This window comes from Vipera berus (assembly GCF_964194415.1).
Source record: "Vipera berus genome assembly, chromosome: W".
NCBI classification, from domain to species: domain Eukaryota; kingdom Metazoa; phylum Chordata; class Lepidosauria; order Squamata; family Viperidae; genus Vipera; species Vipera berus.
Window position 1 is genome coordinate 29,061,713 of NC_138210.1, and position 13,636 is coordinate 29,075,348.

Genomic DNA, 13,636 nt, shown 5'->3' on the forward strand with positions numbered 1-13,636 from the left:
AAAAAAAAAAGACCAAATGGGAGATCCGCTCCAGGTTTTCCAGCCAGCCTGCCCCCCCAGTTCCTGAGTCAAATGTGTCCTTAGAGCTAAGCAGTTGCTCTGACTGCGGCATTCACCACCTGCCTTTCAAGTTGGGATAAATTACAGCTGCTCTTCAACTTTAGAAGGAAAGACGCCCAGACCCCAGCCTGTAAAAAATCACAGACTGCAGCTTCTACTCCAATTGGTCCCGCTTTCCCTGCGCAGACTAAATGGGAGATCCGCTCCAGGTTTTCCAGCCAGCCCTGTCCCTAAAGTTTCAGCACCCGGTGTATAAGACGACCCCTGACTTTTGAGAAGATTTTCATGGGTTAAAAAGTCGTCTTATACGATGGAAAATACGGTAGAATAGAATAGAATAGAATAGAATAGAATAGAATAGAATAGAATAGAATAGAATAGAATAGAATAGAATAGAATAGAATGAGTTGGAAGGGACCCTGCAGGTCATCTAGAGCAACCCCCTTCCCAAGCAGGAGTCCCTACACCATATCTGACAGATGGCAGTGCAGTCTTTTCTTGAAAGCCTCCAGTGCTGAAGCACCAACAACATCTGAAGGCAGTCTGTTCCATTGGTTGATTGTTCTCATTGTCAGGAAATTTCTCCTTATTTCCAGGTTGAATCTCTCCTTGAGAGTGGATGGTGGTCTCTATTACCACATGAATCAAGGAATATCATCTCTTATTGCTAAATCCTTGGCTCATTTGAAGAGTTCATGTAAGGGCCCAGGTTCCATTCCTGGAATTTCCAGGAAAGTTTGGGAAACAGACTTATTTCAAATTCTAAATAACTGCTGTAAGTTATTGTAGAGGCAATACTGAATGAGACTTGTGAATAGTTTATGTATAAAGGCACCTCTTACGCCTCTTTCAGCAGGAATGGTAAGAATAGTTAATTGTAGTTACCATGTTCCAAGAATAAATCTTCACAGTGTGCACATTGACTGTGACACACCTTTACAGGTATATTGCATACAATTAACCAAATGGGTTATACTGGTGGTCCTCGACTTATCACTTGTTGCTTAATGACCATTCAGAGTTATGATAGCCACGGAAAGGGTGTTTTACAATCCATAAAGCACTTCTGGCCATTGTAAAATGTGCCCTCCCCCAATGGTCACATGACCATATTTCAGGCACTTGGCAATTGGCTCACATTTACAACTGGTAGCAGCATCCCATGGTCATGTGACTGTGATTTGCAATGCTTTTTGCTGATTTCCAGCACTATTTCGGCAAAAAATGCCCACGCAGGAGAATGGGTTTGCACTTATGATCACATGATTCCCTTAAAATCGGGTCCAGCCATGTGGGCGTCTCAACTTATGACCATCATGACTTCAAACTGAAATTCCTATCCCAATTGTGGTTGTAAGTCAAGGACTACCTGAAAATATTTTGTACATGTAATCAAATCCCAGACAGAGCTGAAGTGCAATGATATCCTACAGCCTTACCCATCTTGCTACCTTCCAGTTGTGGACAGCAACTTCCATAATCAGCAAAGACTTTGGGAGATGTATCCCAACACAAATGTAAAATATCAAGTTCGATGAAGATGATATGTAGCTACTTACTTTTAAGACTCATTGATCTTACAGACTCTTGTTTCTGAGTAGACATGGATAAAACTGCATTCTGAAATAATATGTTGAACTGAGTACCCTAGAAGATATTTGCTATCAGATCTGAGTTGGAAACATATAACCCCTAAGAAATAATCTAAGCTACTGGACTTGTCAGGTTCTTGGTGGATTGTGATGGATATATGATGATAGCAATTAGGTAATATCTAACATTTTATTACTATTTGATGCTGTTAGATGTTTAGTACCAGCCATTGGCAGTTCCCCAAAAGGATCATCAGATGGAGGCAAAGAGGCTTCTTTGCTTCCACTGATGAGCCAAGGGTCTCGGACCCACAGCCCCATTGGCGAGAGAGTTTTATGGTCAGGGAGGGACCAAGACCCCCCATAAATACCTCTGCACGAGGGGCTGTTCTTTGTTCTAGTTCTAGTTTTCTATTCTCCAGTTCTTCCCCTACTCCTAGCTCTTAGTCCTTCTCTTGTTTTAGTCATGTAATGCTAGCTTGTTTTGTTTTATTTTATTTCTCTCTCACATGCAGGCATGAATGTTTTCATGCCAAGTATTTCTTTCTCTTTGATCTATCATGAATAAAGCTAATATGATTGCATCTCTGCGTGATGCCTTTGCTTGGAAGCTCCTTTAACGATTCACTCGTGAGAACACCTCACAAGTTGGTAGCCAGAGGATGGTTTAAAGGAATGCTTCCAAGCCAGCCAGGACCTATCCAACAAGATGTCTGGAAGACCCGGCTCAAATCCACTTATAACAGATGGCAGGACTTCTCCTATCGTGACCAGGAGTCATCGATCAAAGACGGCATCCCTGCCTACATCCAAGACTTCAGTCCCTGAAGCAACCTCAGCTGCAGATGAAAGCACAAATGGCCTTCATCCCGTCAGAGGATCCAGCAGAGCGTCTAGGACCCCTTCACATGCCTCTTTACAACTGAACGCCACAGAGGAGAGCATAGAAGGTTTGCAGACTGCCCAAGGCTGCTCAGATGCTGCAGAGACGGACCTGGCTGAAACCAAACGCCGCGTGAGTAAGCTGACTGCACAGGAACGTGAAGAGCTGCTTAAAGAGATCTTTGCAATGCAGGGGAGGGGGGGCAGCCCAGGAAACCGCGCAGGAAGCCTCCGAACACGCGGTGAGTCTTTCCCTAGCGGCCACGAGGCCTCCAAATATGGCGCCCGCCACCCTTAGTGACCCCGGGACCCCAGGGCTTTTGGCGCGAACCCCCCCGCCCAGCTGTGAGCTACAGCTTCCTGGGGCAAGCGGAAACAAGATGGCTCCGCCCACATGGTCTGGAACAGGAAACAAGATGGCGGCCCCCTGTAACCCCACACGGTCTAACAGAGACAAGACCTTTTTAAGCCTGGAAAGCCAGCAGTCCCTGGCATCCAGCCAGAATAGCCAGCAGTCCCTGGCATACAACAGAAATGACATGCAATTCCTGGCATCCGGCCACAGCAGCATGCATATTCCTGAGTTCTCCCCACCACAAAGCCTAAAGCCCTATGATGGCGATGAGATCTGCCCAGCCGATACTAATACAAATACAAATGCAATTAAAACGGCCATCCAAGTCCTGACTACGGCCCTGGGGGCCAAGCAGACATCGGGGGTGCCCACACCCCCCCCCAAGGCCTCCCATCCTCTCCCCAGGGCCCAACTGCCGGGGGAAATCCAGCCTGCAGCCTCCCAACAATCAACCCCCGTGGCCTCCCACCTTCTCTTCAGGTCTTCAGGACCAGCAATGGGCAGCTCAGGGCAAAACAGGCAATGATGAAAATCCATGTTGTTGCAATTCTCGGGAGGATTCATTGCAGCAACTCCGAGCTGGCAAATCTGGGCTCCGCCCCCCCAATGCCTCATGGGAAGAAGGGAGAAATCCTGAACAACGCCCTCCCCCGGATCACATGGTTTCCGGGCACGCCCATCTGGAGTTACTAAATAGTCAAGAAAGGATTCCCTCCTCGACCACTAGAGGGACCCCTTTCACTGTGGGAACGCTTTTCCCTTTCCCATTTATGTCAATGGACATTTCAAAAATTTTTGAAAGTGGGTCTGATAAGGACTATATTCCGGCAGCAAATCTTCCAAACGATTTTAAAAAGCTACAACTGGGAGGAGAAAATTATAACAGTTGGAGTAAAGATATACAGCTATATCTCTTAAAGAATGGGACTCTACAAATGGTCAAGAAACCACCCCCTCCCCCATGGGGACGTCAAGAAGAGTGGCGACATTTGCAGGCTTACTCGACCCTGCTCAGTTCTCTGGATAATAACCTGTTCTCCAGCATACCAGCGGGGCTCAGAGCTGATGAAGTGTGGCGCCTATTATACAGTTTATTCAACAGCGATACCATTGGTTCCATCACCAGACTTACAACTGAGCTTTATACAACCAGACTGAGGTTTGGTGCCAGCATGCCTGAACATCTTGCAAAATTAAAGGCACTCAGGTCAGAATTAATATCCAGAGACTTTCCTGTAAATGATGTGAGCATGGTTGCGATCATTTTTGCTTCCCTAGACAGGAGTTGGAGCAATTTCATTGTTTCACTCGAAGCGGTCAAGAGGGAAAACATAAATCTGTCCTACCTCACAGGAAGACTGATCGAAGAGGATAGAAGGAGAAGAGATGCCGGAGAATACGCCAGAGTCACCACTCAGCAAGCCAGAAAGGGGCGCCACAACTCAGAGCAAATTAATGCTCTACTTAAGTGTTTCATCTGTGGCTCTGAGGAGCACCTCAAGAAAGACTGCCCCCATCAACATCAAGCCCCTAAACGTGGTCCCAATCAAGTAAGAGGCAAGGGGCAAGGAAGGGGGCGTGGCAGGGGCAAGGGAAATTCTCTGCATACTTGTTCCCTCACCCCCACAACAAAGGCTGATAGCTCCACTGACTTATGGTTACTGGACTCTGGAGCTTCTTCTCACATTACTAATATGAGTCAAGGTTTTAAAAGGTTAAAGAAAATTAACTCATCTGTCAAGGTTGCAAACGGTGATACTGCTTCAGTTGTTGGTGTGGGGTTTGTTTCTGTACCTGGTCTTGGGAAAGTTGAAGGTGTCTTGCACGCTCCCTCCATAGCCAACAACCTATTAAGCATTACCAAATTGTGTGACGATGACAAAGTGGAAGTTTTATTTCGCAAGGGGGGAGGTCATGTCACCAGGGACCAGAGGGTCATTGGAAATATTACAATCATAAACGGCTTACCATATTTTTCTCCCAAGCCACCACAGCCTGCCCCAAGGCTTTCCAAGGGCAGTGTGGGCAAGGAGCCTGAATCTCAGCAGGCACCTACAGCACCACTCAAAGCAACTAGAGCCAAGAGGGTGTCAATGGGGAAGCCGATTCACAATAAGTGCGTCCACCTCATGCACAGAAGGCTAGGACATGCAAGCTTCCCTGTAGTTAAAAAGATGGGAGAATTTGCTGAGGGAGTCCAGCTCAAGGACTGTGACGTGTTTCTGGACTGTGCCATTTGCAAGAAAACAAAGAGGAAGGCTGCCCCGACCTCAAAGGTGTCATTACGCAAGACTCAATACCCGTACCAACTAGTACATGTTGACCTAGTTGGGCCTTTTACACCATCCCTAGGAAAGAAAAAGTATTTTCTCACTGCCGTCGATGATTTTTCACGATACGGGCACGTGTATACTCTCACAGAAAAATCTGAAGCCTTTGACGCCATAAAGTCACTGTACAACTTCGTAGAGACCCAGTACAAGACCAAGATCGCACAAGTGCAGAGCGATCGCGGGGCAGAGTTCATGTCTCAGAGGTTCCAGGACTGGGTAAGGCGTAAGGGCATCCGCCATTTTCTAACTGCACCATTCACGCCTTCGCAAAATGGTGTAGCTGAGAAAAGGAATGGAATCCTGCAAACCATGATGCGTAGTCTGATTGCAGACGCAGATGTCGCAGAATCATACTGGGGAGAGGCGGTCCATTATGCCAATTACACCTTAAACCGCACCTGGAGCAGTGTTGTGAACCAGACCCCATATTTCCTGGTTCACGGTAGGAAACCAAATCTGGCACATTTGCGTGTGTTTGGTTCCTATGCATGGGTGCACATCCCCAAGCAGCTGCGGAAGAAGGGGAGATCTGTTTCCCAGAGACTAAGGTTCTTGGGCTATGCTCCTGGCTCCAAGGCCTATCGTTTCCTGGGAGAAGGGGGCAGGCCTGTGACTTCCCAATCTGCCTCTTTCGAAGAGGATTCCAACTGGACTCAGATCCACTCAAATGATCTGAGCCCATATGCCAACCAACCCAGCAAAGGCACACCGACCACGACATCACCTGAGACGACCACATACCCTGCCACCGACGAAAGTGAGGAACAAGACGAAGATGCGTCCAGTCCCATGGAAGAAGACACGCCGTCTTCACCCCCAGCGACACCTCAGAGACCCGCGGAAGAAAAGAGCGGTGAGTGGCAGAAGGTAAGGAGGTCAAAGCGGTCCAACAAAGGGGTCCCGCCAAAGAGAATTGACATTGGCCACATCGCGTCTGTCAACAGCGTTGTGGTCACCCCAAAATCCTTCTCTGACATCCAGGAGCTGCCCATCGAGGAGCAGGAGAAATGGCAGCTCGCGATGGAGAAGGAGATGCAGAGCTTAAAACAACTCAAGGTCTTCACCCCCCAGCAACCTCCAAAGGAGAGGAAAGTCATTGGCACAAGGTGGGTTTACAAGGCCAAACCACTTGCCAATGGCCTCTACCTATATAAGGCCCGTTTGGTAGCCCAGGGCTTCGCTCAGCGTTACATGGAGGACTACTCGGAGACTTACTCTCCAACCGTCCAGGCAGAGAGCGTCAAGGCCGCCCTCGTGACTGCAGCCGCCCTGGGAGAAGAAGTCTTCCAATTTGACATCCAGACGGCTTACCTCCACGCCAACTTGGACCGGCAGATCTATGTGAGAGCTCCTCCTGGCTACCAGCAAGAAGGGGGAAATACATGGTTGCTTCACAAAGGGTTATATGGTCTTAAGCAGTCAGGGAAATTATGGTATGACTGTCTTAGAAAGAGTTTAGAACGAGTTGGTTTCTCAGAATCTCATGCAGATCAATGTGTTTTCACACGCAATTCCAAGGGAACCACAGAACGGGTGTTAGTTTATGTGGACGACCTATTATATGTAGGGCCTGACAAGGAAAGGTGTGATGAATTTGCCAAGGCCCTGGAAGAAAAGTTTACTCTGAAGTCTTTGGGGCGGGTTGACAAGTACTTGGGTGTGCATATTTTGGCCACTAAGGGGGGGTTCGCTCTATCTCAAAAAGAAAAGATAGAGGAATTACTGGCCAAATGCAAAATGACAGAATCTAATCCTACACATAGCCCAATGCAAAGCGACTTTTACAACCACACCCATAAGGACGGTCCTGAGTTCACAGATAACACGCTTTACAGATCTGTGATTGGCTCCTTGCTATACATCAGCAATTGGAGCAGACCTGACATAGCTTTAGCTGTGAATCTATTGTCCAGGCACGTGGAACACCCAAAGGAATTCCACTGGACTGCTGTTAAAAGGGTGCTTAGATACCTAAAGGGCACAGCTGATGCTCTCCTTATGCTAGAACCAGAGAAGGGGAAGACGGCCCAGCTCTCCGCTTACTCAGACGCAGACTGGGCTGGCGACACCAAAACTAGACGGAGCACTTCTGTTTTCCTCATATTGCTAAATGGCTGCCCAATACATTGGCATGTTAGGCAGCAAAAATTTATTTCTTGCTCCACGGCCGAGGCTGAATATGCCAGCCTGTCAGACACGGCCAATGATTTGACTTGGTTCAATGAACTGATAACAAGCATCTGGGCATCTCCCCCTCTGCCCATCCAAATTCTAGAGGACAACACTGCCGCAATTGCAATCTCGGAGGCTTATGCAGTAGGCTCCAGATCTCGCCACATAGACATACGCTATAAAAATGTCAGGCAGCTTACCAAAAATGGTTTTATACATGTTGAGCACTGTAACACAGCTGACCAGATAGCTGATCTGTTTACCAAGCCTGTTCCCATTGACCGGCACAACCTTCTGTGTAAGCGTTTGTGTTTGGCCTTCTGAATGTTTTCATGCATGTCTATGACACCTGCTCACCCCTCACATACATTCGCTGGTCCCTGTCATTGGCTGGCAAGAAGGGGAATTGTTAGATGTTTAGTGCCAGCCATTGGCAGTTCCCCAAAAGGATCATCAGATGGAGGCAAAGAGGCTTCTTTGCTTCCACTGATGAGCCAAGGGTCTCGGACCCACAGCCCCATTGGCGAGAGAGTTTTATGGTCAGGGAGGGACCAAGACCCCCCATAAATACCTCTGCACGAGGGGCTGTTCTTTGTTCTAGTTCTAGTTTTCTATTCTCCAGTTCTTCCCCTACTCCTAGCTCTTAGTCCTTCTCTTGTTTTAGTCATGTAATGCTAGCTTGTTTTGTTTTATTTTATTTCTCTCTCACATGCAGGCATGAATGTTTTCATGCCAAGTATTTCTTTCTCTTTGATCTATCATGAATAAAGCTAATATGATTGCATCTCTGCGTGATGCCTTTGCTTGGAAGCTCCTTTAACGATTCACTCGTGAGAACACCTCACAGATGCAAAAATAAAAAAGAATTCAGAAAGAACAAAAATTTGATTTCAAATCTAAAACTTCAGTTATTGCCCAAATGTCCTGTTCATATTGTCTCCTACATTAACTAAATTTGTAAAATTAATTCCTTGAAGAGAAAACAAAGGCATTTGATGGTGCTGAGCAAAATATATTTTACATTTGTGTGTTTATATAATCATTTGATTTTCCAGATACTGGCATCGATCACTGAATCCCAGAAAATTGGTAGAGGTGAAATTCTCTCACTTGAGCAGAAATATGACATTACAGAGAACAATGAAGCTCTACAGACTTCCTGATGTAAGCAATGCTTCTACCCAGAAGACCCTCATTCTCACTTCAAAATAGCCTTCTGTACATGCCAAGGCAAGCTTTTCATTTGGGGGAGCCAGTACAATGGTTGTGGGGCTGAGCTTCCAAAGAATAGACTTTCCTGGAAAGATTACTTGCATATATTGTCACACCTGGTAGCATTAGACATTTTTTGTGAAGGCATGGATTGGTTGGAGGAAAAGGACCATTTTCTTGATTATGTGACATTTGAGAAACTGAGATTTGTAACTTTGAACAGTCACTAAATGAACTATTGTAAGTCAAGGATTACCTGTATCTCTCTTCTGCCAATGGAAAGTACTTGGTACTAATGGTAAAGTCTAAGGTAAAGTATGATATGGTTGAATTCTCTTAGTTTATTGAAGTTTCAGAGGAATTCCTTTGATAAACATGCATGCATGCACACAAGCACACAGAGACCAGTTTATTTATAATGTGACCATTGATTATGCTCTTTACTTTTTAATAATTGTTGGGAAGAACAGAAGAAAGTATTAATCAAAACAACTGGTTTTGTACCAGTTGAGTATGTGTACTCAGCTCTGAGAAATTCTGGCTGAGAAATTTTGGGAACTATAACCCCAATTCATTTTGATTGTTGCCTTTGGCTGAATACTATCCTGTTGATGGAAGCCTAGATGGGGTATTAGCTCTTCTTTGAATTTCTGTCGTCTTTCATTATAACAAGGCCACAAAAACTTCAGGCTTGAGACCTATGGAACGAAAAGATATCAAAGCGGTGCAAGAGCTGATTAACAATTACTTGAAGCAGTTCAATCTCGCTCCTGTTATGGATGAGGAAGAAGTGGCTCACTGGTTCCTGCCTCAGGATCACATTATTGACACCTTTGTGGTCGAGGTGAGAAAGTGGCCCTTCCCTGCTTCCTTTTCCTACTGGTGCCTTTTCCATCTAGAAATCCCTGGCCTTTACTGGGCTGTTTTGTTTCTAATTGGTGAGGTTTCTGTGCTTGAAAGGAGGGCTAAAATATATATAAATTAATGCTGGGCCAAAATCTGCTTTGTAATTTCTCAAAAACGTTCTTCCTCACACCCAGAGGCTTGTGTTTTTCTACCTTAATCTATTTCTTTTAAGTTCCTCTTGGAGGTGTTCCTGAGACTTTTTTTATTGTTGGTATTATGTTGTTGGAGGCATTGCAGTTTGCAGTTACACAGCTTGTTTCCACTCTGATGCCCATAATCCCCTCACACTGGGATGGGAGAGTGCATAAAACAAATATTTGTCACTGAAGAAATTGGGCATCTGTTCAAATGTCAGAAGGGTACTCAGGGTCAGAAAGATCTGGGTTAAACTCAAACTGGATGGATTCAGGCTCCAATCTTTGCTCTACCTCACCAGTTTACACAGAATTATTGTAACCTATACTTTGGCAAAGCAACTGGGTGACTTAAGAGTTTATGATGCTGTAGAGTCCTTTGTTTCTATTCCTTTTTCTTTTCTTCTCCAGAGTTCAAATGGTGTTTTAACTGACTTTCTGAGTTTCTATACATTACCTTCAACAGTCATGCACCACCCTGTTCACAAAAGCCTCAAAGCAGCCTATTCCTTCTACAGTGTTCATACTGAGACCCCTCTCTTGGATCTAATGAATGATGCACTCATTATAGCAAAGATGGTAAGTAGTGCAATAGTTCCTTTATTTTCCTTTTCTTACAGAAGAGTGAAGTTGGATAAAAGTCATTGATTTACTTGTTTCAGCAAGAGAAGTATAATTGCTGAACAATTTTGGATAATGTTTTCTTTGCACATTGGAACTTATGTTTCAGCCTGGTCCTTCATATGAAGGTGTTAAGAGGCACAGCCTCTGCTTACTCAAAACTCCTGTGCTTGCCTTATAGCACCAGATGACTTTGAGGTTATACTTAGCAGTTCTAAATCAAAACTTCATAGCTGGGCTTGTTACAAGTGAAAAGTCATTGTTAAATATGACTTCTGTGATCTACTGTAGGAACACTGACAAAAAAAATTTGTGTTGTGTGTGCATTGTTTGCATTACACAAGGGTTACTAAAACTTAAGATTTTCAGGTACTAAGTTGTAAATGTACAGAGTACTGTGTTGGTTTGTTTGGCTTTTTTGAGCTTTAGTGTGTATGCAGTTTCAGTTTACAGTATATGCCCTTGGATTGTGCTGATGTTGAGTGTGCTGGGTAAACTCACTGCTAAAAATGCAAAAACTTTCTGGTTTATTGAGTTTGCTGTCTGGCAGACATAGCAGTATTAGTGTATTTTTCAAGAGGCAACTGGACTTACTTGTTTTTCTTTGAAGATGTTTTGCTTCTCATCCAAGAAGCTTCTTCAGCTCTGACTGTATGGTGGGGAATGCAAGGATTTATATTCCTTGCAGACAGCTGGTCATTTGCATTTGCATCTCAAATTGAAGTGCAAATGGTTCCTATAGTCTGCATTTTTTCTGGAAACCCATTCATACTCCCAAACCCTTCGAATGGTGCAGGAGTATGAACGGATTTCCAGAAAAAATGTAGACTACAGGAACCATTTGCGTTTAGGTTTAGCAGACATCCAGTCAAAGAAAACATGCTAAATTGGCTGCTTTCATTCCTTGCTATGGCATGTGAGAGGAAGATCTTTTCCTTTTTTAAAAAAGGCATCCTCTCAACTAATTTTTCTGTAGGTTACCAGAATTAGCACCGTAACTAATAGTGTGGCCTACCGTTAAAAAAACAAACCCTGGAGCATTCGAAATCTTTTAAAAAGAGAATATTTGTAGCTCAGGGTTGAAATGACGGGTCCTTGGTCTTCTCTGAGCTTGACTGTTTTCTTGAAGAAGTTTCATTACCCAAACTAGGTATCATCATAACGTGGGTAATGAAACATCTACAAGAAAACAACCAAGCTCAGAGAGCATCAAGGACCCCTCAAAATCTTTTGTTCCATATGCATACATGATTCAAAGTAAGCTTGGGTATAATTTCACTTCTGGCTGTACACTGTATGCATGTTAAAGTATTATGTTAATTATAACTAGAATTCTAGGAAGAAGGACATGGCTTATTGTGCTCAAAACAATTTGTAATATAGTTAATTGTAGGAGAGGTACGTAAATTTATTTTTTATTTATTTATTTTTATTTTAATTCCATTTATATCCCGCCCTTCTCCGAAGACTCAGGGCGGCTTACAAGCTTAGCAGTAGCCTTCATTCTATGTATATGCCTGCTTGTTAGGGCTTTCACACACACCCCAAGCGGCATTATTACAAAGTCAGCTTAATTGCCCCCAACAATCTGGGTCCTCATTTTACCTACCTCGGAAGGATGGAAGGCTGAGTCAACCTTGAGCCTGGTGGGATGCGAACCTGCACTAATTGCAGGCAGCTGGTGTTACTTAAGGAGGCATTAGCCCACTTGACAGATTGTGGGGTTTCCTTTCTAAATAAAATATTTTACCAACTTTGATGTAAATCCAATTAGAAAATCAATTTATAATCTCTTTATGTTGTCAGAAAGGATTTGATGTGTTCAATGCACTAGACCTGATGGAAAACAAAACATTCCTGGAAAAACTGAAATTTGGTATTGGAGATGGCAATCTGCAGTATTATTTGTATAACTGGAGATGTCCTGGTATGGATTCTGAAAAGGTAACATTTATACCAGAGATTTATACCAGAGATTCGATTGTCTTTTTACTAAGTGTCTGGGTATAATAGTAGTAATTAATACATCTGGAAGGTATCAGTATAGAAAAGGCTGACACACAGTAATTTCCTTTAGACAGATTCTCTGTATCTTTATTTAATGATATGAAATATACCAAGGAGCTCCTCCAGTACAAGTGTTTGTGTGTGCCTGCCTTCCCTCTATATTTGGGGTTCCCCATGCAGTGCCTGTGGACGCTAATGTTAGTAAAATTCCCTTGATGGACTCTACATCAATGGGAAACTAGCATTCTGCAAAACACTACCCTCCAGCATTACCTTTGATTTCAAAAATGCCTCTGGGTCTCCTAAGTAGGCATGGGCTCACTGCACATAGCTCCCCCCAAACTGGAGGTGGAAGTGAGAGTCCGGTGTGTGTGTGTGTGCACAGGTAGAGAATGTGATGGTATTTTGTGACTGGCCATACCCATATTTGACAAATAGGCAGGATTTATCTCCCTGTGGCAATATTTGTGACAGTCCTTACAGTTTTCTGCTAAAACTCCAAGTGCCCCACCATTGTCTAAGCATGAGGGACTTTGTTTTTATCTGCAGTAACATCCATGTTATCATCTTTCTAGGTTGGTCTTGTATTACAATAAGGTGAAAGGATGCTTATAGTTCTTGGAAGTCATCATCTGGGCTGTTAGATGCTCTCGGATCCATATAATTCAAGAGGAGCCAAAGTACAATCCCTGATGAACTTAAATCAATCAGGCAAACTTTGGGGGAAGGAACTACAAGAAGAGGTGAAGATTTCTGAACTCAACCAGCCCTTCTACTCTGAATGGGAATAAAAACACTTATGATTCTTTTACTGTTTGTCAATGAAAAAAATAAATAAAGTGCATTTAATTTTCAGTGCTTAGCTCTTGGTGAAAAGGGTTCTTTTCTCTGTTTCCCTGCATAAAAATAAAAACGACTTTGTACAGCAATGCAGTTGCAGTGGGTGGAATAGAGTACAAATACTTTAATGTGACTGAACTGCTGCATTTCTATTTATGAAGTGGTAGTGTATGATTATCAATGTAACAAAATGAAGGAGACGGTTTTGAGTATTTCTGCTTATTTTCATGACGTGGATGTCATCCTCCCCAAGAAAAAAGCCTTCGAAATATGATTGTTAGGAAACATGAAGATATTGGATGTCTTTTTGTAATGTGGAGTGATACAGATGTGCTGGTTGGATTAGTACAGTGATGGTGAACCTTTTAGAGACCAAGTGCCCAAACTGCAACCCAAAATGCACTTATGTCTCGCCAGGTGCCGGGTGGGCGTGGCCCACTGGGTGGGCGTGGCTACGGTGGTCATGGCAGACTGGGTGAGCGTGGCCAGGGTGGGTGTGGCCACCTTGATGTAACTCCTGGG

General features: G+C 44.1%; 1 protein-coding gene across 1 annotated transcript in view; it reads left to right on the top strand.

The window, feature by feature from the left end:
- The window catches only part of LOC308676584 (glycylpeptide N-tetradecanoyltransferase 2-like), a gene marked incomplete at its 5' end in the record, with an annotated part of 182,241 nt that extends 169,121 nt beyond the window's left edge, over window positions 1-13,120 (top strand). The window contains 5 exons of the mRNA XM_081342462.1: window positions 8,450-8,558; window positions 9,280-9,450; window positions 10,058-10,225; window positions 12,074-12,211; window positions 12,850-13,120. Coding sequence (XP_081198588.1) covers window positions 8,450-8,558; window positions 9,280-9,450; window positions 10,058-10,225; window positions 12,074-12,211; window positions 12,850-12,870 — 607 coding nt within the window. The 3' untranslated portion in view covers window positions 12,871-13,120. The remainder of the gene's footprint in view (window positions 1-8,449; window positions 8,559-9,279; window positions 9,451-10,057; window positions 10,226-12,073; window positions 12,212-12,849) is intronic.
- Window positions 13,121-13,636: the final 516 nt, after the last annotated feature.